At 35.9% G+C, this 26,497-nt stretch overlaps 3 protein-coding genes and 1 pseudogene across 4 annotated transcripts; 3 read left to right on the forward strand and 1 right to left on the reverse strand.

Moving 5' to 3' along the window:
• The first annotated feature begins 478 nt into the window (after positions 1–478).
• On the forward strand, positions 479–7,132 carry LOC148064877 (large ribosomal subunit protein uL3-like). The gene is made up of 10 exons (XM_087808731.1): positions 479–541; positions 757–949; positions 2,175–2,343; positions 2,406–2,541; positions 5,109–5,295; positions 5,372–5,532; positions 5,593–5,694; positions 6,674–6,769; positions 6,849–6,968; positions 7,060–7,132. The coding sequence occupies exons 1-10, from the start codon at positions 539–541 to the stop codon at positions 7,114–7,116; spliced, it is 1,224 nt and encodes a 407-aa protein (XP_087664857.1). The 5' UTR covers positions 479–538; the 3' UTR covers positions 7,117–7,132.
• A 909-nt stretch (positions 7,133–8,041) lies between these two features.
• Positions 8,042–15,847, reverse strand: LOC148064878 (testis-expressed protein 2-like). The gene is made up of 11 exons (XM_087809095.1): positions 14,858–15,847; positions 13,857–14,036; positions 12,760–12,982; positions 11,961–12,142; positions 11,693–11,875; positions 9,812–9,911; positions 9,535–9,667; positions 8,723–8,860; positions 8,446–8,655; positions 8,264–8,384; positions 8,042–8,191 (listed from the first exon to the last, which is right to left on the reverse strand). The coding sequence occupies exons 1-11, from the start codon at positions 15,845–15,847 to the stop codon at positions 8,042–8,044; spliced, it is 2,610 nt and encodes an 869-aa protein (XP_087665221.1).
• A 2,276-nt stretch (positions 15,848–18,123) lies between these two features.
• LOC148064879 (methionine-R-sulfoxide reductase B1-A-like) lies at positions 18,124–20,317 on the forward strand. Its single transcript, XM_087809139.1, has 4 exons — positions 18,124–18,245; positions 18,478–18,620; positions 19,749–19,863; positions 19,948–20,317. The coding sequence occupies exons 1-4, from the start codon at positions 18,191–18,193 to the stop codon at positions 19,965–19,967; spliced, it is 333 nt and encodes a 110-aa protein (XP_087665265.1). The 5' UTR covers positions 18,124–18,190; the 3' UTR covers positions 19,968–20,317.
• A 697-nt stretch (positions 20,318–21,014) lies between these two features.
• On the forward strand, positions 21,015–21,862 carry LOC148064880 (methionine-R-sulfoxide reductase B1-A-like; annotated as a pseudogene). The gene is made up of 4 exons (XR_015713410.1): positions 21,015–21,128; positions 21,214–21,356; positions 21,424–21,538; positions 21,632–21,862. The product of XR_015713410.1 is annotated as a methionine-R-sulfoxide reductase B1-A-like (transcript).
• Positions 21,863–26,497: the final 4,635 nt, after the last annotated feature.

Here is a 26,497-nt window from a genome sequence, read left to right on the forward strand (position 1 = left end):
GTGTCGTGTAACGTAAGCATATAACGTACAATTATTCAGCCTGTTGTTGCCTCTATTCTATTTTTATTTTAAATTGCCTTTCAAGATGACATGTCCGTTCTTGGTGTTGGATTTTATCAAATAAATTTCCCCCTAAAAATGCGACTTATACTCCAGTGCGACTTATATATGTTTTTTCCTTCTTTATTATGCATTTTAAGGCTGGTGCGACTTGTACTCCGGAGCGACTTATAGTCCGGAAAATACGGTAATATTTCAATGAAAACAGAGTTTTGTACAGACACTGACCGTACAATAGAGTCACACGTCTATTCAAGACTTAAATCAAGACATGAACTTTAACTCTCTCTCGTCTGCCCCCCCCTCCCTTCAAACTACTCCCCCTGGCAGACGTTAGTAAGTAAATCCTGCCCCTCGCTCAGGGCCAAAAACTAAATTAGAGCCTCGAACCTGAATCATGTCACGACTGTGACTCGAGCGCTGGTGTCGTCTCTCCTTCTGTCTTTCTGATTTTTCCTCCTCGTGGCGAGACACAGACATGGTCAGTACCTCCGTTTATATGTCGATTTTAAGGTTTTATAACATGTTTTTCTTCGACTCAGGGAATCCTATTGATGAAAATGGCTGAGTTTACATAAATAAAAACCTATTTATATTAATCTAATTAACTATTTATTCAACGTTCACGTCATATTTTATTGTATTGAATGATGTTTTCAAAAGTCAGTGGTTGTATTATATGTTGGTGTTTTTCAGTCTCATCGTAAATTCCACGCCCCCCGTCACGGGCACATGGGGTTCCTGCCCCACAAGCGCAGCAAGAAGCATCGCGGTAAAGTTCGCACGTGGCCCAAGGACGACCCGAGCAAACCCGTCCACCTGGCCGCCTTCCTGGGCTACAAGGCCGGGATGACCCACACCCTCAGGGAGATCCATCGCACCGGCCTCAGTAGGTCTTAGTCGATAATATTTAAACTTCAAGTTGCTTAAAGCCTGATTTAGTTAAGGTGGGACATTTCTTTAGGGACCACATTTATCACAGGGCTATTTTTAGGGGCCGTCAAGCAAAAAATAAAGGAGTGAAAAGTGTGAAATCATGTGTTAAAATCAAGTTAAATATGCTTCAATTATTATATTCTATGACTTTTTAAAAGAAAATCACATCTAAAAACACTTTTTGTCTAAATATTCGTTTTATATTTACTTAAGTCTATTTAAATACTCGCAAAAACATTCTTATGTTTGAATGTGTATGAATGTTAAATTGGTACGAATTAAAAAATATACTGCATGTATTTTGGCATTACTGGAATTTAAATATCAAACTCTATACGAAAGAGAATTATATGTATACTAAAAAATATTAAAAAAAAAACATCCTGTTTAATGTACAAGTTATTGAATTAAATTATTTAATAAGAACTAATTGAACCTTTCAAATAGACATTATTGAATTAAATTACCCGATAACTTTTACTTTAAATCTTTTTAAAAAATGAATGAATGAATGGTTTGTTTTTAACAATTAAAAAACAAAAATGTAATATTTCCATAATAAATGGATTGAACCGTGATGAAAGTTTGATCAAGAAGCTCGGTGCTCTTTTGCTTTTGTCTGGTGTGACACAATCATACCAACATCTTAAGGTTGAATTTAAAAGGCCAAAAAATATTAGCAAAAATAAAGGAGCGAAACGTGTAAAATCAAGTATTAAAATCAAATTAAATATCCTTCAATTATTATATTTTTATGACTTTTTAAAAGAAAATCTCACATAAAAACACCTTTTGGCCAAATGTTCGTTTAATATTTACTTAAAACCATTTAAATACTCACAAAATTGACAAAAGAGGATAAAAGTCCAAAAACAGAAACCCTACTGTCACTTTTAGAGACTACGAATGAATAATATAAATAAATACTAAATAACCTTGTTAGTTTCTGCATGATCTTTGACCTCAATAATATTTATAAATATAGAGTGAGAAAGACCTTAAACCCTTGTGTTAAGGCCTGAAAACAAATGTATTTGTGGTATCCCTTGTGTTATCCTTGACCCAGAAGTCTCAGACAGAACTTGAGTTAGCTTCGGAGTAAATAGTTTCAATAGCTCCAAAAAGTATCATTATTAAACTTTAAAAAATAGATTTTAAGTGACGTTTGTCCCGAACAGAGCAGTCCAAGCGAGAGGACGTGGAGGCGGTGACCATCATCGAGACCCCGCCCATCGTCGTGGTCGGGGTCGTGGGCTACATCGAAACCGTCCGAGGGCTGCGATCCCTGAAGACCATCTTCGCCGAGCACATCAGCGACGAGTGCAAGCGCAGATTCTACAGGAACTGGTGACTTTTCCGTCGACTCTCTCTCTTCATACAGTCATTACGGTGAATCTCGTCTCTTCCAGGCACAAGAGCAAGAAGAAGGCCTTCACCAAGTTCTGCAAGAAGTGGCAGGATGAGACGGGGAAGAAGCAGCTGGACAAAGACTTCCATCACATGAAGAAATACTGCACCGTCATCAGGGTCATCATTCACTCGCAGGTACGTGAAGTATATCAGCGGCAGCAGCGTAATTAATAAGTTCAATCTAAATCTTGTTTTTTTTAAACATTTAATTCTTTTTTTTTTTAAATAATTTCATTCAATAATTTTTATATTTAAAGGTTGACCTGTTTTTTAATAATTTAATAAATATCTATTTAAATTAATATATTTTTTTATTTTTACACATAGAGTTTAATTATTCCAATAATTAAAAAAAAACATGTCAATGTTCAATATTTTTTTTAATTCGCAGCCATTTTAAATTCAACATAAAAATGTTGGTCTAAAAGAGCCACCAGACAAAACCAACAGAGCACCGAGCTACTGGATTCAATTTATAGCCAATCATGTGAGGAGGAGACGATCACATGACTGATCAATGCATTCATTTAGAATTTTTTTTATTTTTTTTTATCATTATACAAAATATCAATATCAATTATTTAATTAAAACGAATTCAACCATTCAATAAGAAATTCGTTTATTCAACTATTACAAAATAATTCAATTTTAATCGATTAAAAAACAACATTTCAACCAAATAGTTCAAATTTTCGACATTTTAAATGTTAAATTCAAGTTCAATATCCTGATGCCACTGATCCACTTCCATCGAGAGCTCAACAGATTATCTTCACCTAAAGACACGAACAGGAAAATAATGACTTCAGCATATCTGAGGACTCAGCTCAGGGAGGGTGAGGCTGGAGGGCAGTTTTAAAATAGCAGGTTAAAAATAAAGAAGCTGAACCTGATGCCTGTTCCAAGAAGAAACCTGTACGCCGACCACCATGTTGACACTTGTTGCTCAAGAGTTGGTCTCGAAGAACATTATCCAGGAAATTAAAAAAGAGATTGTGAAGTTAAGAAAGATATCAAGAACTATTAAAAGACATAAATAAGTTTAAAAAAAATAATAATTCAAAAGTTGAAAAGATCTTGAGAAGTTCAAAAAGGTTTCTCAAAGTTTAACAAAATATTGAGAAGTTAAAAGAAGATTTTGAGGATTTAAAAAAGATGTTGAAAAGTTAAAAAGTTATTGAGAAGTTAAACAAGATGTTTAGAAATTAAACAAGATATTGAGAAGTTAAAGAAGCTCTTGAGAAGTTAAAAAATATCTTGAGAGGTTCAATAAAATATTGAAAATCAAAAGTGATTGAGAAGTTAAAGAAGATTTTGAGAATATACAGATGATCTTGAGAAGTTAAAAAATATATTGAGAAGTCAAAATAAGATATTGAGAAGTTAAAAGAAGATATTGAGAAGTCAAAAGAAGATATTGAGAAGCTAAAAAAGATATATAGAAGTTAAAAAAGATATTGAGAAGTTAAAGAAGATCATTAGAGGTTAAATAAGATCTTGGGAAGTTAAAAGAAGATCTTGAGAAGTTAAAAGAAGATGTTGAGAAGTTAAATAATATATTAAGAAGTTAAAGAAGATCTTGAGAAGTTGAACAAGATATTGAGAAGTTAAAAAAGATCTTGAGAAGTTAATTAAGATATTGAGAAGTTAAAGAAGATCTTGAGAAGTTAAATAAGATATTAAGAAGTTAAAGACGATATAGAGAAGTTGAACAAGACATTGAGAAGTTAAAAAAGATCTTGAGAAGTTAATTAAGATATTGAGAAGTTAAAGAAGATCTTGAGAAGTTAAATAAGATATTAAGAAGTTAAAGAAGATCTTGAGAAGATAAAAGAAGATCTTGAAAAGTTAAATAAGATGTTGAAAAGTTAACTAAGATGTTGAGAGGTTAAATAATATTGTGAGAAATTAAAGATCTTAAGAAGTTTTAAAAGATATCGAGAAGTTAAATAAGATATTGTGGAGTTAAAAGAAGATCTTGAGAAGTTAAAAGAAGATCTTGAGAAGTTAAACAAGGTATTGAGAAGTTTAAGAAGATCTTGAGAATTTAAAGAACATATAGATTTAAGTTAAATAAAATATTTAGAAGTTAAACAAGACATTGAGAAGTTAAAGAAGATCTTGAAAAATTAAAGAAGATCTTGAGAAGTTAAATAAGATATTGAGAAGTTAAAGAAGATCATGAGAGGTTAAATAAGATCTTGAGTAGTTAAAAGAAGATATTGAGAAGTTAAAGAAGATCTTGAGAAGTTAATTAAGGTATTGAGAAGTTAAAGAAGATATTGAAAAGTTAAATAAGATATTGAGAAGTTAAAGAAGATCATGAGAGGTTAAATAAGATCTTGAGTAGTTAAAAGAAGATATTGAGAAGTTAAAGAAGATCTTGAGAAGTTAATTAAGGTATTGAGAAGTTAAAGAAGATCTTGAAATGTTAAATAAGATGTTGAAAAGTTAAATAAGATGTTGAGAAGTTAAATAATATTGTGAGAAGTTAAAAGAGTTTAAAATGTTATTGAGAAGTTAAATAAGATATTGACAATTAAAAACCTCTTAAGCAGTTTTTTTTAAAGATCTCAAAAAGATTTAGAGATTTTTTTCCCATTTCTTTCATTTCCCCTCAGTGTCTCTTCAGATCTGCTACAGCCTCAGCATCTCACCTACTTACTAACTTCCTGTCTACCTTCTGGACTTTGATGCGTAGATGCGACTGCTGCCTTTTAGACAGAAGAAGGCTCACGTCATGGAGGTCCAGCTGAACGGAGGGACCATCGCCGACAAAGTGGACTGGGCGAAGGAGCACCTGGAGCAGGAGGTGCCCATCGCCAGCGTCTTCTCCCAGGACGAGATGATCGACGTCATCGGCGTCACCAAGGGTCACGGGTTCAAAGGTCGGTGAACGAACAGACAGATAGATAGAAGAAGAAGAAGAAGAAGAAGTCCTTCATGGTCTCCGTGTCGTGGCAGGCGTGACCAGTCGGTGGCACTGCAAGAAGCTCCCTCGCAAGACCCACAAGGGTCTGAGGAAGGTGGCGTGCATCGGGGCGTGGCACCCCGCCAGGGTGAGCTACACCATCGCCCGGGCGGGTCAGAAGGGTTACCACCATCGCACGGAGATGAACAAGAAGGTCGGCGACCCCTCGAAGAAATGTTCGGGATGATATTGTTCCTCACGTTCTTGTCCACAGATCTACAGGATCGGGAAAGGTTTCCACCTTAAGGACGGAAAAGTGGTTCAAAATAACGCCACCACCGAATATGACACCACCCAGAAATCCATCAACCCCATGGTACTTCTACTCTGTACTGTAATACTCGGGTAGTACAGCAGTGTCAGGATATTGAATAGTGGGATTTCAACATTTCAAAAGTGTTAAAAACCATTAAATATCTGTTGAATTATTTAATATTTCCTCTATTGAACGCTAGACTTATGGAATAAAACAATAAATACATTTAAATTCAAAATAAAATTATTTGCAAATATTAAACTAACATATTGAATTGTGGAGAATACCAACAAAAAAGTATAGAATTTAGAAAAAGTATTCTTGAATTATTTGAATTAAAATATAAAACTAATGTAAAAAAAACAACATGTATAATTTAAAATTGAGAATAAATAAATATTTTGGAATTATTGGAATTTAAATATGTAACTTTATGTGTAAAGAGGATTAATTCATTAAAAGAAAACTTATACTTATATTAACTTAAAACTAAATTATTTAAAACAACTAATTTAACCTTTAGAATAGACATTATCAAATTAAATGAACTACTTTTAAACTACTTTTAATTAAAATCTTTTTTTTTGTAAAGCATTGAATTATGTTTCAAAATAATTTAAAGTATTCATTTTTATATTGAAAGGTTGTATTTGTTTGTTTTTAACAATTGAAAACAAAAACATTTATTTTCCTAATGAGTGGATTGAACTGTCATGTGATCATGTTTGTTTCAAATGATTGGCTGAAAGTTTGATCGAGCAGCTCGGTGCTCTATTGGTACTGTCTATAACCAACATTTTTAGACTAAAATTTCAAAATATTAAAATTTTCAACATGTATTTGTGTATTATTGGATTATAATATTTATATCTATATGTAAAAACCTTTTTATACAATTATTAAATGAAATAAATAATGTGAAAAAAGCATGTCTGATGTCTGAAAGGTGCTATCTAAGTAAAACGATTATTATTATTATAACATTTAAAATGTTAAATTAAACCTAAAAGATAATAATTAAAAATGTCTGTGTCTTCAGGGAGGTTTCGTACACTACGGTAACGTGAAGAACGACTTCCTCATGGTGAAGGGTTGCGTGGTCGGCACCAAGAAACGCGTCCTCACGCTCAGGAAGGTAAAACTTAAAAAAAAAAAACCCAAACCTTTGGATTTTTGGCTGAAAGATAAAAATGACGACGTGTTCTTGTCACCAGTCTCTGGTCGTGCACACGTCACGCAAGTCTCAGGAGGCCATCGAGCTGAAGTTCATCGACACGACTTCCAAGTTCGGTCACGGTCGCTTCCAGACGGCCCAGGAGAAGAGAGCCTTCATGGTGAGTGTTTGAGGAACTTCTTATTAAAATACTAGCCTCGTATTTTAAACATTTATGTCCAATAACAATTGGTTTATTTCTCTCTCTTTAGGGCCCGTTGAAGAAGGACCTGCTGAAGAAGCCAACAGAACCTTTGACGGTGGAATAAAGAAATAAACTCTTTCTACTCATATTATACATTTTCACACTTATTTTGCTCAAAATCCATTTTGTCAATAACTTTCTACAGCGATCCAAATATCATTGATAGCAAATAGATCTATAATAATAAAACAGAATTATATGCAATATTTAAAACGTTATTTATTGATTCTGTTTATACTATATTGCACTATTTTTCACTTATTCATATTTATATTTATACTTTTTATATATACAATCACTGTACTGTGTTTTTTAACGGTTGCCAAGCAACGAAATTCCGTTACCAGTTTCACTGCTGTGTTTTCTGTGCAATGACAATAAAAGAAAGTCTGAAGTCTACAGTCTAAAATAATAAAATAATAAAATAATAAAGAAATAAAGTAATAAAGTAATAACATAATAAAACAATACAATAATACAATAATAAAATAATACAGTAATAAAACAATAAATTAATAAAATAACAAAGTTATACAATAATAAAGTAATAAAATAAAAAAAGTCATAAAGTTTATACATTATACATACATTTGTATTTTCTTATTTTAGTTTTTTGCTTAACTGAATGGAAAAGAATAAAGATATCAAAACGTAAAAAATATAAACATGTCAAAAATAAATGTATTAAAGAACGAGGATATTTCTGTTAATGAATACATTTAATATTTATAAATTCATTTAGTTATTTATAATCATGTAATTTTTTGTACTTAAAATATAAAACTTAATCGAACAAGAACTTCTGCTCTTCAGATTGTGAAGAATCCATAAATGATGTCCAGTAATTCAAAAAACAACCAAAATTCTATAGATTTTTCTAATAATTTAATTAAAAATAGTTAAATACTTACATACTTTATTTTAAGGTTTTCAAGCAGCATTGGACATTCTCGAAGCTTTAATGGAAATAAAATGTTTGTTTTTTTAAATCACTCCGACAAATAGTCCTGGGACTCAACGGACGACTGGTGCGAGGCGGAGCGGGGAGAAGTCGGAGACGATCCCGTGGTCGGGTGATCCAGGCCGGACGTCATGAGCGGCAGATAAATGTCGTCCATGTTGGGCATGACGAAGACCTTCTGTTGAAGAAGAACATGTATCTTTTTTTAACAAATCAAGATCTTGAATCAGTCAAGAACGTGTTAAATTACCTGAAACTCGCACTTGAGTTTCCTCTCGATCCACTCGGTCACGTGGGTGAACGTCACCTCCCTCTCGCCCAACATGGGGCGCACGTGAAGGTCTAACCTGGGCGCCGTCTGGAAACTGTACCTGAAGCACAAGCGTTCAGTGGCGAAAACTTTCACTACAAACAAGTTGATGAGTGCAGTACCAAATCCTGTCAGTAGGGGGCGGAGGGATGTTGATGGCCAGAGTCCCAGACAGCTCCAGGACCTCCACGCTGAGCATGAGGGGCATGTTGGACACCTCCACGATCTTCTTCCTGATGTACTCGTTCTCCGTGGCCTTCTGGAAGTACTTGGACTTTGTGATCTTGTCCACGAACCTCAGGATCTTTCGACCCGTGCTGCCGCCGGCGTGGCTGGAGGAGACCAACGGAAACGTTGAAGATATTTTTTACGAGACTCAGAGTGAACTTGAGGACTCACTTTTCTGGGGTCACTCCTGGACTCTTGTCGGCTCCAGATCCTTGAGTTTCCAGAGGCAGGACTTCTTCGTCATCGGACGAGCCGGCGCTGGAAGATTCTTCGTCGCTGTCGGCCAGAACGCTGAGTCGGGGCTTTGAGCTGCAGGTCACAACAATCACGAAGAGGTCAGAGTATGTGTTACGGGGAGGTAAATTCCCCATCAGTATACAAAAATATGTATTACGGGGTGATGAATTCCCCATCAGTATACAAATATATGTGTTACGTGGTGGTAAATTCCCCATCAGTATACAAATATATGTGTTATGGGGTGGTAAATTCCCCATCAGTATACAAATATATATGTTACGGGGTGGAAAATTCAGCATCAATATACAGATATATAATGTGTTATGGGGTGGTAAATTCCCCATCAGTATACAAATATACAACATGTTAGCACTTTTATCATGACCGGTTAAGCTACCAAGTTAAATATTTAGGAAAAATCTTGTAATTTGAACAGCTTTCCTGCTTAAGACCTTGGCTCCTGTAAGCGTACAAGGACGGTGAAGAGCAGAACATGAAACCATTCAAATTTTAGGATATCATATTAAAATTTAAGAAAAACACAGTATAGCAACCAAATATTTAATTTTGGAATTAATGCAAAGTGCAATTATTTAGTAAAAACTACCCAAAATTGACTGATTAAATGTTTAATTTACTTGAGTTTTAAAGTTTTTAAAAACATTCTAAAGCGATTTAACGTTTTATTAAAGTGAAACAAAAAGGCATCACTTCATGACCTTCACGTTCCTCAGGCTCCTCACCCGACTAGCTGCTTCTCTGGACTGCCGGGGGTCTCGTCCCCTGCTCTACTGCCCAGTCTGCACAGATTCATCTTGGTCTCCAGCGTCATGTGGAGGCAGCCGGTGTAGACCAGCTCCACCTCCAGCCACAGACCTGGAAACAAACACAGATCAATGTGCTTTTGTTACTCCTTGATCTTCTTTTAAAGGCTGAGCTCAGGTGACGCTAAGAGGATTGTTTGGAAGACAAGAGGAAGACGTCAGATGTTTGGAGCAGATCTTTCTGACCCGACGGTACCTCTGTGGTCCAGCGTGGGCCTGGAGGTGCTGAGGACTTGAGGGAGGCAGGATCCCATGTCCAGGTCGGCCAGTCTCAGCTCGTTCATGAAGTACGGCAGCTGCAAAGAGACAAAATATGTTACAATAAACAAACACGATTATAAAATATCCGGGGAAAACTATCAATAAATTGAGTAATATGTGTGAAAAAATACATTTTAATAACTCGCATTTATATTTATATTTTACAAACATGGGTTTTTTTTTGATTAATGAAGTACAAAGTAAAAAACAAATATATAGTCACACTTCAGTCTGCTATATTTGCTAACTTTGCTAATGTTGCTTATGCTAATGGTGCAAACTACTAATATAGTTTTAAAATCCACTAACATCTATATTTTAAAACCTTCTAAAAATCAGGCATTTGTGAATAAAATGGTTATTTGTTTATAAATAAACAAGTAATTATAATATATTGATGATGAGATAACACGTGTACAATGTACTTTTGAAAAATCAACTAGACTTCTTTATGTTTAAACGTTAGTTTAAATAACAAGACAAATGTTGGACTTGCTCTTACTTATCCAGAATACCTCATTACTTTTTTAAATAACATGTATATATTTGAACAGTAAACAATTAATCCAAGTCTTATTTAAAGTAAAACACAAGTGAAATGTGTTATGTGTTAAATTTCCAGGCTGACAATAAATAACTGTGCACGCAAAAAAGTACTCTTAAGATACTTTCATGTACAGATAGATGCTAGAAACAATTATGAATCTTTTTTATTGATTTATGAAGTACAATGTATAAAATATGTATAGTTTAAACTTCTTCATTGCTTCGTTGACGCTAATGTTGCTAACTTTGCTAATGTTACAAATGCTAATTGCAGAACTACTAATATTGTTTTAAAATCAACTAACATCTATATTTTAAAACGTTTAAGGATCAGGTATTTGTGGATTCAATGGTTTTTTATTCATGAAAAAACAAGTAAGTATAATACTTTGAAGATAAAGGAACATGTATACAATATACATTTTAAAAAATCAACTATTTTTATGTTTAAACATTAGTTTAAATAACAAGAAATATGTTGGATTTTGTTCTTACTTATCCAAAATACCTGATTTTGTAATGATGCATTTTTAATATTTTAACAGTAATAAATACATCCAAGATTTTAGAAGAAACACACAAAAGAAATATCCAGTCAGTCAATAAACAACAAAAGATACTTTTAAGAAACTTGCATGTACAGATAGATGCGAGAAACAATGATTTAACATGTATTTTTGGTTGATTTATGAAGTAAAATATTGAAAAATATGTATAGTTTACACTACTTCACTGACGCTAATGTTGCTAACTCTGCTAATGTGGCTAACTCTGCTAATGTTGCTAATGCTAATCACTGAATTACTGATATTGTTTTTAAATCCCCTGTATACATATTATTGTTTATCGTTTAATATTATATATGTATTGCTATGAGTGCTAAAATATTATGTATTTTATGAATATACACTAATTTGCTACAACGTGAAGAATAGTTAAAGTGGTAGGACATTTGAAAAAAGTACTTTTGCTTTTTTCTAAAATATTTTCTTTATATTTGGCTTCGTTTTTTTGTTTTATTTCTTTCTCTTATAAGTGCAAATAATTACACATTTTATACATACTTGAAAAATAAATGATTTGATTTGTAGTTAATCACTTATTAATCTGTTTTCGCACAGGTTTAATCAAAATAACAAAATAAAATCCTCTATGTTAACATGATTTATTTAGAGATTTTATTGAGACCAAATAACACCGACGTTCATTAAGATAACGTTGTAAATTAAGTATTAGGAATGTTAACGTCATTTTTTAGTTCGACTCTCACCTTAATTTTGCCCAGCTTTTTCTGGATCTTATGCGCCACCTGATCCGTCCAGTATTTATCTCGCAGGAAGTCCCAGAAGATCCGACCCACCAGGGCATTGATCCACGCTGAGTCGGCAGAAGGAGTCGCTTCCTCTGAGCTTGTATTGGACTCGGTTTGACCCCCAGAGTCCTGCTCTTTTCTCTGAATCATTACCAGAGAAAAAATATATATCATATAAATATATATTTACTTACATGATATTTGATAAATATAATCCATCACAAACCTTTATCGTGCCGCTGGGGCTTCCATCGTCACTGTGACTCCGGCTGAGGGTCCGATCGCCGTTCTCCGAACTGATCAGTTGACTCATGTAGCTGCTGTAGTCCGAGAGCGTTCGCGTTTTACCGTCGCCTTGTTGATCGTATTCCGCGGCGTCTTGAACGGAGTTTTCGCAGAAAAACACGTCTGGGTGAAGAGAAATGAAACGAAAAGAATATCAGTAACATCGGAATATTCAACGTTTAATTCAACATTTTAAATGTCGAAACAGTGAAATCCCGATATTAAGGCAACGGCTGGGGACGAGAGGATACAGTTTGTTTTCAAAACAAACAAAATGCATTCAATTATTTTTGGGATAATTGAATCAAGAAATGTAAATATTAAAATATAAATTTGTTTTGGGAATAATATAATTGTAAAAAATAAGAAATGTATGAATGAGTATTTTTTTTACACATATCATTTTATATTCTACTTCCAATCATTCATGTAAGTAAGTAAAATTTCCAAATTAAATATTTTTTAATAAATATAATTTTGAATTCAATATTAAAATGTTGGCACTATCATATTATTAAATATATTGTATTCAATATATACATATATATATGTTTATATAATATAATATAATAATAGTAATAATATAGCATAACATAAACATTCAAGAAAACAATATTTCATTAAACAAATTTAATGTTGCAACATTTTAAATATTTAATTAAACTATAACAGTATTATGATGATTTACTTCTATACAGAAAAAAAAAATGTAATACTGACAGAACAATAAATCTTCTCACCGTTGTTCTCCTCACTGTTGAACCCACTGCTGGTTCTGGACAGGAAGTACTGGAACCACTCCTCCTTCTCTCGCCCTGTTCGCCCAAACAGGTACAAGGAGATCGGGTTTTGGGCGTCTTGGGGATCCTCGAAGCTCTCCTGCGCCTCGGCCAGAGCGAGGCAGATGGGGTACTTCTTGTTCCAGAGCCTCTTGCAGGCCAAACCGGACGGTACCAGAGAAACCTGGGTGTACGAGGTCGGTGTTAGTGGTGGATTGAAAGCTCAAATCTCTTTCCAAAGAAGACATTAAACCTATTTTTATTACCTTGAAGCTGCTATAGATTATGTGGAATGGTGAAAAAGTAGAAGCCAAAGATGGTGCCTTGAGGGACACCATTACCAAAGAAGAACTTAAAAGCTCTATATATTACTCCGTTTTTAGTGGATATATTGCCATATTTGCTTTCAAATCATATTCTATATATTTAATAGTTCTTTTATGGTTTAAATTTTCAATTAAATGTGTATAACAAAAATATATTTTTTTACATTTTAAAATTAACATGCATACATTCACTGTGTTTGTTCATTTTTGTGTTTCGATTGAATACAAAAAAAAATGTGTATAAAAAAACAACGTTTGTTTAAATGAAATAAAAATTAACATAACGATGATGGCAGAAGTTCTCCCCAGCTTAAGGAACAATGAAATCCCAAGATTCCAACGATGACTGAGGACAAGAGGATACAGTTTGCTTTCCAAACAAATGAAAGCATGTATCGTATCACCAGATTCATGCCATTACACAACCCTAATATCTAGCATGTTTGACATCAGAGGTACTCCCAAGACCAGTTTATTTATGGGAGAATGCTAATGCTAATGCTAATGCCTCACTGGATAACTTGACATTCTTCTTCTACTACTTCTATTTTGTCTCTTCTTCTTTGGTCAAGTCGGTTTATTGGGTACAGTTCTATCTACTCGTCACATCAAGTACAATTCATTTTTTTAATATATTTTTTTTGTAATGTAGCCATTAGTGTGATGATGCTACATGGCTAAACGCTATATGGTCTTTCCTGTAGATATACAGCCACACGATAATATGCCGACCTTGCAGTTTGCCAGCGGATACTGTTGGACGGACGAAAACGTGGACTCGTCGGGCGTCTCCTCGGACGCGCCGGGGTACGCCAGCCTCAAGGTGGCGCCCTCCAGGGTCACGTAGACCGAGTGCGCGGCGGACGGATGGAAGGTTTCCGGGTCGTAGCTGTGCGTGACGTTCATCCAGCCCTGGAGGGACACCATCCATCATGTGGGAGATAAAAAAAAAAACGTTGAAGGTCAAGTCCAAGTCACATAGATTTCCTCAGTGACTCGGGGGTGAAACAATACTCAGCAGGAGGGAAACATGAGACTCGGACGACAAAATCTGTTTGCACTCGGGCTGCGAGTGACTCCATGACCCGCTGGTGTATATATAACAGTGCGTCAGAAACCTTTTAACATTCTTTATTGTATTATTAAATTCAAAAAGAAATTTAGGGAATAAATGTTTTTTTCACAGTTTGATGATCTAGTTACAATTATTCAAAAATGTAATGTCTAAATTCTATATTTTTGTATTCATAACCTTATGAATTCAATTTAAAAAATATTAAACTTTCAGCCAATCACGAGACAAGCAGACGATCACGTGACGACATAGAAGAGCTGGTACGTCAATGCATCACGGTGAGCTAACGGTGGCTAATGCTAGTTTTACATCTTGGTGTAAAAGTTGGAGCGAGTCGCTCGGTGCTCGATTGGATTAGTCTGGTGAGAAGGCAACATTTTAATATTGAATTTAAAAGACTATGAATTAAAAAATATTTAATTTAGAACATTAATTTTTTAATTATTGCAACAAGAATATGAAACTATATATGTAAAAAAAATAGTTTGGAAAATGTTTGAAAATTGAATTAAATTATTCAATAAAAATCATTTCAATAAAGTATGCAATTCAACTATCAAAAAATATATTAAAGGCTAAAAAAAAACTTTCAACATCATCAATATTATGGTTTACACTGATATACTTTCAAAGTTACGGGACACTTTGCAAGTCTTACCTCCAGGACTTCCGGATCAGTGACTCCAACGCTCCATAGTCTATGAGGTACTTTTCGACGCTGGGGAAGTCTTTTCGCGGTCGGGCGACCCGGGCCGAACACGTACACCACGGCCAACCCCAAAATGAAGCCGAACGCCATCCCCATGGAAAGTCCTTTGACGTAGGGCGACAGCGGGAGAACGAAGAACCCGTACGCCAAGAGTCCCACAAGAGAAAGCCAGTACACGTGCAGGGACGAAGGTCTGGAGTAGGGTTTGCGAGGTGGACTTCTGCTTCTTTTGAAATCTTTACCAGGAGGAATCTCCAAGTCTTGGTTCTGCGAGGTACTCTTGAGAAGCTGAGCTTCTTCGTGAGGTCCGTCCGCTTTTCTTCGCCTCCTTAGATCTTCATCCGGAGTGGGCTCGTCCTTTCCAACTTGTGGTAGGTCTCCTCCACTCCTCCCTGGTCTAGAGTCGTCCTTCATCATCTTACTCAGCATGCTCAGAGGTTCTTGCATGGCTTCCGAGAACCTCCTCCGCGTGTCCTCCAGGTCCGCGATCAGGGATCCGCCGCGGGGCTCCGTGGGCGAGAACCTGCCCGACGGGAAGGTATCCGCCTCATCCGCGCTCTCCTGGATCTTCCGCCTCCTGGGGTGGACGTTGAGTTTGGAGTCCGACTTGGAGAGGTTGTCCTCGGGCTCGAAGCGGCAGGAGATCTCGGTGCTGAGGGACTTGACCAGGCTGAGCAGGGGCTTCCCCCTCACCGAGCCGCCCTGCCTCGGCTTCAGCTCCTGCGACGACGACTTGACCAGGGCGCCGCCCACCGGCAGGTCCGCGGACGACAGGTCGGCCAGCGAGCCCGGCGAGGACGGGGAGTGCGGCAGGAACGAAGTCTTGGAGTGACGGAGGTCCAGGGAGAGGTCCGACTCGAGGCTCAGAGAACTGTCTTTGGAAAAGACCACCGTCTCCTTAGGGAGATCCATGTTGAAGATGAGCTTACTGTCTTCCATCGCTACCTATCCTGGGATGTGAATCGAGCTAAGCTAAAGGACACCAGGTCTGGTTGAACGTCTCCATCTGGTAACGTCAAAGGAACAACATGATTAATGATCAAAGCTAACGTCCAGTTTGTTCGTTAGATATTTTGTTCATATTTGTGTTACAGTTGAACTCCCAGCCGCTAGATGGCAGCAGTCATTACGCCCACCGCGGCTAAAGGAACAAGGAAATCCCTCGAGATCCTGGCGGTGACTGAGGACAAGAGGATACAGTGGCTCCAGCAGCTTTTAAAGCTGATGTTTGGACATATTTTGGTTTGAAAACAAATAAAATCAGGCACAACTTCGTGAAGAGTCATGTGGTCTGTAAATTCTGACACACCAGAGTTAAGTACTCGACAATACTATGAATATATACTTGTTTTCCTACAGTATATATCGCAATAAATGCCTAACTCAACCAAGGAGCTAATGTGAATTTGTTTCCAATCTTCTACAAAGCAACATTTTAAATTGATCTTGTTAATAAAATTGCTTTAAATAATTTATTTTTATTCTCAAAGGCTCATGACTGCTCATTACTAACATGATTTTTAACCTTTTTTTCAAGTATTTTTTTTTTATCCCTTCCACCTTGTTTTAACTATTTACCTTTGTAGCACTTTAAAAACTGTATTTTGTTATTTTATTATATTAAATATGTTTATTTTTATTGTTTTGTTTTACTTTATATTCTCTTTGTTTTCATTTTTTTTTTGAAAATTGTATTTGTATTTGTTTTCTTTATAATGTAAAAAAGGAAATACAATCAAAGAATGTCATGTACACCACATCGTGATATAATTTTTAATAGAAATATTGTAACAAAATAAAAAATACTGTGTATTTGGTTGGAATCTTCCACAGAGTTCTCCAACAAACACCATGGAAATACTGTATGTATAATAAAACCGAGATTATTCAGAGATAAACACTGTAACATGACCAGGTTTTTTGTCAACTAACCACAACATAAACGATGGATCAGTTCTTGTATTATTGTCGAGCATTAAAAAATAAAGATGCGAAGTCATGTGTACAGAACAGTTGCGGGTGTTTCTCACCTGAGGGCTGAGGCTGCAGACATCAGTCTGGATGCTGCAGAGTTGCTGCAGAACACGCGGACCTCACAGAGACCACCAGCAAGAAGTCGCGTTCAAGCGTCGCGGTATCAGCAGCGACTTCTCTGTCGCCCCACTTTCAGGTCCTTCCCTCCGCGTCATCCCCGCTCAGAATAACGCGATTATGGTTCCGCAGACTGGAGCAACAGTAATCCAGATTACTGAGCAAACATCGTCTCGGTGCGACCGACACCGCGGGTCGGAACCGACTTGTGGGGACGAGGATTTTCAAGATACTGGTTAATAAAATAAAATAAAAAATAAAAAATGTGTTACATGCTAGTTTCAATCATAATAATTAAATAAAAAATAAACTAAAACAGAGTTTTAGAAATTCTATAAATACAAATATTATTGCTCAAAGTGTGTTCAATTATTATTACTACCCTGGTCTTTACAGTATCAATAACTAGTTTGATATAATAATAATATCGTAATCAGTATGATAATAATAATGTTTTGAAGGATTTTGGAAGAAATTGCAACACGGGAACAAAAGTAAACAAGAAGTATCAAATATAACACATTTTTTACATTTTATAGAATAAATGTTATGTCTTTTTTTTTTATCAATGGACAAGATTTAGTTGTGTGTGTTGCAGAAAAATGATCGATTTAAGATTAAAAAAGTTGAACTTTTATTAGATTTTGCATTTTTATGTGTACTACTTTTACTTATGTTTATTGTAGTTGATATATGTTTATATATTTAATTTAATTTTCATTATTCTATTATTTTTTTATTTGTTTTTATTATTTTATTTATTTTATCATTAATTTATTGTTGTTTTTATTTTTAACATATTGACTGTATTAATATAACATAGTTGTTGTTTTTTTTAAACTGCGGTGACATGAGAATAAGCCTCTATCAATAATTAAATTAAAATAACCAATTCTTTTCCTTTTTTTATATTGTAAAAATAGCTCTCTGAGTCACTTTTAAACATCTAAGAGACATATACAATTTAAATACATATTTTTCATTCTATTTTATACAAATACTGTTTATAATTATTGTATTATTTCTCAATTGAATCACGCCCACTTTTTGGGGGTAAATCCTCGCCTCCACCTGTAGAGGGCAGCAGGGCAAGACTCTATATGACACAGTTTGTAGAACCAAAGGCGAAGAAGACCGAGCTGGAGCCAAACAACACAGTTATTCAAGAGCTTAAGTAACTTTACTGGAAAAATGTCTTTCTGTTCCTTTTTCGGTGGAGAAAAGTACAAAGACCACTTTAAACCAGGTACGTTTGATTCCGCACGTCATATTGCGACTTTTAAAGCGATTTATTTAATATTTATAAAACGGTTAAAGTCCATTTTCGACGTCTATATCCGAGGAATCGCACAACAAGTTACGAAACACTATCATATCACGTGGTTTCTCCAAATCCAACGCATTTTTCTTTAATGGATTTTAACTAAAATTTGAAAAGCAAGTGTTTATAACCAATGTTTTATTTGTTTTTCCATCAGGGATCTACGTGTGTTCCCAGTGTGACCACCAGCTCTTCTCCAGCCGCTCCAAGTACGACCACTCGTCCCCCTGGCCCGCCTTCACTGAGACGGTCCTGGACGACAGTGTCTCTAAACACCAGGAGAGACCTGGAACATTCAAGGTATTCCTGTTTGTTGAACAGAGGAACTGGATCAATGATTCCTGGCAGCACTTTAATCAGGAAGTAGTAGTTGAAAAATAACCATTTTATCTAAGTAGTCAAACTGTGATCACATAATGATATAAAGATTAAATCTATAGCTCTTGTTAATTGTGTGTGAAACTTGGTGATGAATTCGCTTTTTCCACCACTAAAAAAGAAAATCCCATTTTGTTTTTACAATACTGGCAATAAAGTCCAAGTTTTGGTAGCATATTTTAAAAGCTAACTTGGTACATTTTAATTATATTATTCAAAAATATTTACTACTCCAATTTCTGTTTTTCAATGTGATATTGAAACTATATTTTAAGTTCAATTTAACTTTTATTTTTTATTAAATATCATAAGTATAATAGTGGATCAGGGTCTTCTTATTATTAACACACACTGCATGAAGGGGATATTCCGACACTCCTTTCTGCCCTCTGTCTATTTAACAAATAAAAATAATGTTAAAATGAGTGTTTTAAAGTTTTATGTTCTTGTTCTTTATCTTTAGACTTAGATTGTATCATCTTGTTCTTTCTCTTTGTTCTTGTTCATATTTTTTATTTTTATGATTAATTGCTGTGTCTAATTGGAAAAGAAAAACAATTTATTAATTGAACTGGCAATTAAAATCAATAAAGTTCTACCTTACCTTAGTATCTTCTTCTCCCCTATTGTGAACTTTTGTAGCGTGTGCTTGTGTACTATTATTTACTTTATTATCATTGTTGTTTTAAATAGTTATAGTATATATATTGAATTGTTTTTAATGTATGTATTATTGTATTTTTTATTATATTGAATGCATAATTGGTATTTTAAATCTCTTTAAAACCACTTTGATAACTTAAATGTCCTCCATGTGGAAAGAATAGAAGTGCATCTTAATATTAATCATATCTAAAAAAAAAAACAATGCTCTGTTTAAGTAGCAAAGGATCATTGACATTACTTGTATATTTTGTATAAGCTATTAAATAATTCAGTTTTAAATTCCCCTTGAGTTTAGTTAACTAGTTTAACCTAAACATTACACATCCAAAATAAGTAAGTAAGGTGTTATTAAATGAAATAAAAACTTTATTTTTATTGGTTCAGGTGCTTTGTGGGAAATGTGGAAACGGACTCGGACACGAGTTCGTAAACGACGGACCATCGAAAGGCTCGTCGCGCTTTTGAATCTTCAGCAACTCACTGAAGTTCGTCCCAAAAGGTAGAGGCGATACTAAAACATTCCCCGTCGTCAATACTCGTGTTATTACTGTGGTTTGAGCGCCGCGTCGTCATCTCTCCACAGATAAGGTTGATGGACAGTAGGTGAGCCGGCGAAGGAGGAAGTGCTGCTATGAAATATGACGTTTCTCTGCTGCTTGAACAGTGGCGTCCATGAATGAAGGGTCCTGGACAAAACCCCAAATCAGGGAGTCCTGGAGCTCTGATGGAAAGTGACTCCGCCGGACAGCAAAACAGAGAATTATATCATCAAGTCTATGGAAAATATCTCATCACTATGCAAAAGTTTCATGATTTTAAGTTGATTTTATTTGTCCACACTTCTTAGTTAGGAAAATGAACTGAACGCACAAAACAAATGCTATTTTTAACGTATGATATGTTTATATGAAATGGAACGTAATAACAGGAATAAAATATATTTACAAATACAATTCAGTGTTTGACTTTTTTCGTCAAGTATTTGACTTGATTGTCACACTGAGTACTACTTTCTAAGTTGTCGTTGAAGAGAAGGAATTAAGCAACTTGGAAGTTGTAGAAAGGTTTGTTACCAGTCCAGCAACATATTTTTGACACGTACATCTGCAAAACCATAAGAAAAAAACAAACAAGATACAACTGTCTGAATTAAATGTATGAGTATTTTATTTTTTTCCCCCAATGATTACATTTAATTAAATGTATTCAAAGTAATAAATATTATCTTGATTTTTAAAATACCTGATCAAAGGTAAAAAATAATAATGAAATAAAATGGAACCAAATTTGAAGACAAAAGACGCATTTAAGTCAAATAAAAAGTAAATTATACATTAAAAAGTGCGACTGTATCATGCGATTTACTTTTAGTTCATGAAATACTAGCTTTACAGTTTTAAATTCGCAATTAAGATTTTTTAAGCTATAGCTGGAATTCATAAAACGTCATTGCGTCGGCATATATTGGTGCAACACTTCGGCGAGTCAACTGAGACAAAGGTAAGATTGTATTTTATAGTAATTCATGTAATTTTACTCAATCAATCTAATCTATTTCCAGAATACATATGTTTGACTCGGTGTAGGTAAATGCTGCCACCGTGTGGTAGAGAAGAGAATCAAGTTTGTTGTGTTACTTAAGTTGTTGACTCCGCGTGAACTTGTTTGAAGGTAGTTCTGCTACTCGTTCAATATTCCTCATGGAGGACATGTCTTACTGCTCCTTCTCTGGTGGTGAAGAGTACAAGGATCACTTCCAACCCGGTGAGATACACCAGCATGAAGGACTCTCCCAAAAATATCTTGTTTTTTCTGTGATTTAAAAGTCATTTTTTGGATTATAATCCAGGCATATACGTGTGTTCGGAGTGTGGTCACGAGCTGTTCCGCAGCTCCTCCAAGTTCCAGCACTCGTCTCCATGGCCGGCCTTCTCCGAGACCATCCGCGAGGACAGTGTCTCCAAACAGCCTGAAGCCTGGGGCCCCCTGAAGGTGCGTGGAACCTGAGAAGGATCTCATACAAACCACCTTCACTCGTGGTCGATCTTCTCTGTCTCAGGTCTGCTGTGGAAAATGTGGAAGTGGATTAGGTCACGAGTTTCTTCACGATGGACCAGGTGAGGGAAGATCTCGCTTCTGAATATTCAGCAGCTCACTGACCTTCATCCCTAAAGGTTCGTCAAGTTATCATTTTAAATTAATTTTAAATTGTTAAATTCAACATTTATAAGTGACAGGAATCTCGCGTGTTTTTATTCCATCTACAGAAAAGTGCGATGAACCAAAAATAAGTGAGACTTGACGCTCGTGACGTCACTGCCGGAGTGGACAGTTGATGACGTGTTTGGGATAAAGTTGATTCAACATCCTGGACGCTGATGGAAAATTGTCCCTCGTTTTGTCTGTGGATCAAACCTGGGCAACGTGTCATGTCCTCTAACAAAGCTGTATCCATTTTATTTTGTATTATTTATTCATTTAAAAACACCTTAACACGTTTTTACTCTCCTTCTTTTACTTGTGATTATCTTTACTCAAACTTAATTTAAATTGAATAAATATAATAATAAAAAAACCCAATAAAGCCTTTGATATATTTAACGTTTTATTAATTAAAACGGCACTTTTATCTTATGTACCTTTGTTATAAAATGTCATGGCCTTATGACACCTTTCTTCTCTTTCTATCGGCTAAACGGCCCCTTAAAATATTCACAAGATTACTTACGTTATTTATTGTTGTCCCTGAATAAGATGAATTGAACATTCCTGCTTTAAATGATAAAAAAAGGAAAAGGAATACGAGGCTTCACGATACCTTCAGATGCAGTTACATAATTTAACCGCATGATGGTAGTGTTTCTCTCTTTCTTTTCAAGACAGAGTACGGTGGCTGATAAGTTTAAAACGAATTTACAAACTCGGAAACAACTTCACTGCAACGTATTTTTAAAAAGGTTTGTTACTGTTAGTGATATTTGAATTGTTGTCAGAAACACCTATTATATAGAAAATACATATTGAAAACAGCAATTTATAATACATTTACATTATTTAAAACACTAGACCCTCAAGCATTTGATACACAGAGCAAATTAATATTCTAATTTCTGTTTTGTTAAATTATAACTGTCGAAAATGTGTTTTATTTTGACCATATGAACATATTTTCTTCCCTAAGTCACATAAGTATGTGACTCCTGACGTATCAAGACGTTATTTCGGTCAAGTTCACTCAAGAAAATGAGATATGGAACCATCTTGACGCAGAGATATATGATATATAACTGTTACGTGGGACAGAGGAGTAAGGTGTGTATAGTTGGACCAATCAGGAGACAGTATTTCCAGGGTTTTTTTTTTCCGGCGGTTCCTTAACTTCAGCTGGTTTCTATGTAAGAAGAAAATGGCGAAGCACCGAATAGAAGGAGTCCTAATGAGAAGAGGACGAGGTTTTTTTTTGTTTAGACCCGGCTGATGAGGAGCGGCACTGGTCGGGTTAATGTCTTCCCGGTGACTGATTAGAGGTCTTTGTGGAGCCCCCTTTAATGTCGCCACACACAGATGGCACACAGGCCTGTCCTCGGGCTGAAGACGGAGGACGAGCAACAAACCCTGACGACGGAGACAAAGATGAACCAGATGTGCGAGCGAGAGTCTAATTAGCTCCTGCAGCACATCTGTATGGCCTGAGAGGAAGCCAGCAGGAAGGAGGAAGTGGTCATCCTCCGATAGGGATCGCGCTCCTCTTCCTCCGGGTCGGTAATTACGTTAGAACTCCTTCCTCGAGTCCCCCCGCGGGTTCGGCCCCCCCGGGGGGTCCGTCCGAACATTTGTTGGTGAGTCAGTCTTGGACACATCTTGATTTCATCTACAACCTCGGATGTCCGTGTGTTAAGGGGGTCAAGGGGGGGGCACCTGCTTCTGTCTACATGCCACGACCCTACATCCATCAGTGAGCAGAAGCTCCTCCCATGATGCAACACTAATAGACTCAGGGACTCATTGATTCCTCGTGCTATTAGATTGTTTAACTCTGAGTTCGGGGGCAGGAGTGAAAAGATGATTCTATTCTATGTTAGTCTTTGTATCCTTTTCTTTGACCTATGTTCTTTATATTTATTATTGTCATCCCTTGCACTTTGTTCTTTTTATTGCCCTTTGTTCTTGTTCCACATGTTTCAAACTTATGGTTCAATCTAAGCTACTAAATCATGTTATATGTGGCCCGAGGGAAAGTTGTTGTGACATCAAAGTCAATCAACTAGTTTAGTTTTCTCAATCATCAACAATGTGTTTTGTCATCCGGTAATATTTATGTATTCATTCTGTTTTTACTTGACCTTGAACCAATTTAATGTGGTACACGACAGTCAAAAAAACTCTCAGAATGTTGCTAAGCTACGAAATTGCAACTTGAGGCTCATAGTATTACTCTGAAAGATTAGGTAGTATTAATCAGTGAGGCTCCGTAGTATTATTCCACAAAACTCTGTATTTTTAATCCACAAGGCTTTGTAGTATTACTCTGCAGTACTCTGTAGTATTACTCTGCAAAGCTAGGTAGTATTCATCTGCAAGGCTCCATATTATTAGTCTGCAAATTTTCATTGTATTGCTCAGCAATTCTCAGTGGTAATACTCTGCGAGGCTCTGTAATATTTCTTCTTGAGGGGCTGTACTATTACTCCACCAAGCTCCGTTAGTATTTGTCCCCAAGACTGTTTTTTATTGCCGCCTGATTCTCAGTGGTATTTGTCCAGAAGGCTCCATAGTATTCATCTGCGAGGCTCCGATGTATTGATCCATGATTCTCAGTGGTATTACTCCACGAAGCTACATAGTATTCGTCTGCAAGGCTCCATAGTGTTACTTGTTTTATCTTGATCTTTAAAGTATATACTTTATTGAATATTGTTTTGATTGTTTAAGCGCTTTGTGACCCTGGTCTGGAAAAGCGCTATACAAATAAAAATTACTTACTTACTTACTTGCTTGACAAGGCTCCATTGTATTACTCAGCGATACTCCGTATTATTACTCCGCATTCCGCAAGGCTCTTTAGTATTACTCGCAAAGGCTCCATAGTATTACTCCCCGATTCTATGTAGTATTATTCCGCAATGCCTCAAAGTTTTACTCCACAAGGCTCCATGGTATTTGTCCGCAAGGCTCCCTTGTACTGATTAGCAATTCTTAGGGGTTTTACTCCGCAAAGCTCCGTGATATTACTCTGTTAAACTCTGCCTCTGTATTACTACACGATGCATCGTAGTATTTCTTCATGAGATTCCATAGTATTACTCCATGAGGCTCTATAGTATTCATTTGTGAGGCTCCATGGTAATAGTCCAAGAGGCTTCGTTGCATATCTCAGCGAGGCTTTGCAGTATTCATTTGTGAGGTAATACTCACCTAATCCGACAAATACCTGTCGAGTGATGTTGAACCTTATAGTCTGAAGAATATGTTCATATCGCTATGGTGACCTATAAAGATGTTTAAATTAAGATAAGTGAAGGAGATGATGAGTGTTAACAATAAGACTAAAACTGAATATTGGAGGAAAAACCACAACTCGATTGACCTTTGTGTGACCTTGAAGGGAGGAAACCGGAGTGACCAAGAGAGCAGAAGAAATCAATAGATAGAAAAATCAAAAGTAGTAAACCTGATGAAACAAAATAACAATTAAATTAAAAACCAGCTTCAAACCCCAGCGTGTCTTCACCAGGGACGTGCAGAAAACTAGATTTTCAAGCCCGATCGTATCAAAGGGGACCAAAGAAAACCGGAGGTAAAAAAGTAATCCTTGAAAATTCCAGGTATGAGGGCAGCAGGGAAAAAAAAACAAGTTTCAAAGGCGGCCGCATAAGCTCGAGCGTCTGCTTCATTGTCATTGTTATCACATCATCACATTCTTGGTCCTGACCTTTTTTTTCCAGGACAGCGTTTTTTTTTGACGATGTTTTGCAAAAACTTCAGGTGATATCTGCGGGTTTATCTGGAGGCTTCAAAGCTGCACCTGGGGTGCGGCGGCCCAGGTATCTGGGTGTGGGGTTCATAACAAGGGGAGGAGGTTCCATCATCAAAGCTCTTGGACGTTTAAAAGACAAACGTCTCCTTCTGGGTTGAAAATACTTCATAAGTTGGTGGAAAAAAAAAAGAAAAATGTTCCGCAAGCCTTTGATGCTTCTAACCCCGAAAAGATGGGCTGCATTTTCTTTCCCCAAGACTGGTATGCGAAGTGGGGCGACCGGTCCCGTCATCCGTGCCAGTAATCCCAGACCAGAACCACCGTCTATCTCCGCTCAAAGAAACCATCCTAAAAATATGTCTCCCCTCGTCTGTCGTCCTTCCTGGCACGTCCTCACCACCTCCCTGAATTCCTGCTCAACCCATCCTGCCCTTTCTTTGCCCCTGTTTTTTTTAATTCACACTCGTTTATTTGGTGTAAAGAACAAAAAAAACCCCCTCAATCCAGGGCTGTGGTCGGATCTAAACCGTGCGGCCTGTGGGTTTCAATGTGACCTCGCATAAGACGGGTCGATTAGACCCGCGTGAGAAACTTTTGACTTGAGTGTAATTGAGTCGTGGATTTTTTTCTTCTTCTCTCTTTCATTTTGACACTTTGTTCTTTCGAGTTTTACTTCGCCCGGTTCTGAAAATAAGATTCACTTCGTCTTGAAAATGTGCCACTCAAACCCTTGCAGGAGCCGAGGTCATAAGCAGACAACTTTAAGAAAGATTTGAGTAAGAAAAAGAAAACTTTTTCAGAAACAAAAAAAATGTAGACGATTAAATGTTAATTATTATATTATTATATATGATATCATGAAACTAAAGTCTGAAATGACTTAAGACTTAAATGTTTATTATTTCAATTCAAATATACTGTTTATATTTTTAAATATAAATCATAGAAATAATAATAGACAAGGTATAGAAATATGGAAAACATTCATTTTATTTTCACCCTACATTGTCTTTAAATTTGTGTAAGTGAAGATTAAAAAAAAAAGAAGAAGGGATTAAATGAAAAAGGAAAAGTAATTAAATGTTTATTATTTCCATTAAGAATAAACTGGTTATATGTTTTAAATATTAATCATAAAAGAACAGAAAATAGGAAA

This window comes from Callionymus lyra, chromosome 15 (genome assembly GCF_982586985.1).
Source record: "Callionymus lyra chromosome 15, fCalLyr1.hap1.1, whole genome shotgun sequence".
Classification (NCBI taxonomy): Eukaryota; Metazoa; Chordata; class Actinopteri; order Syngnathiformes; family Callionymidae; genus Callionymus; species Callionymus lyra.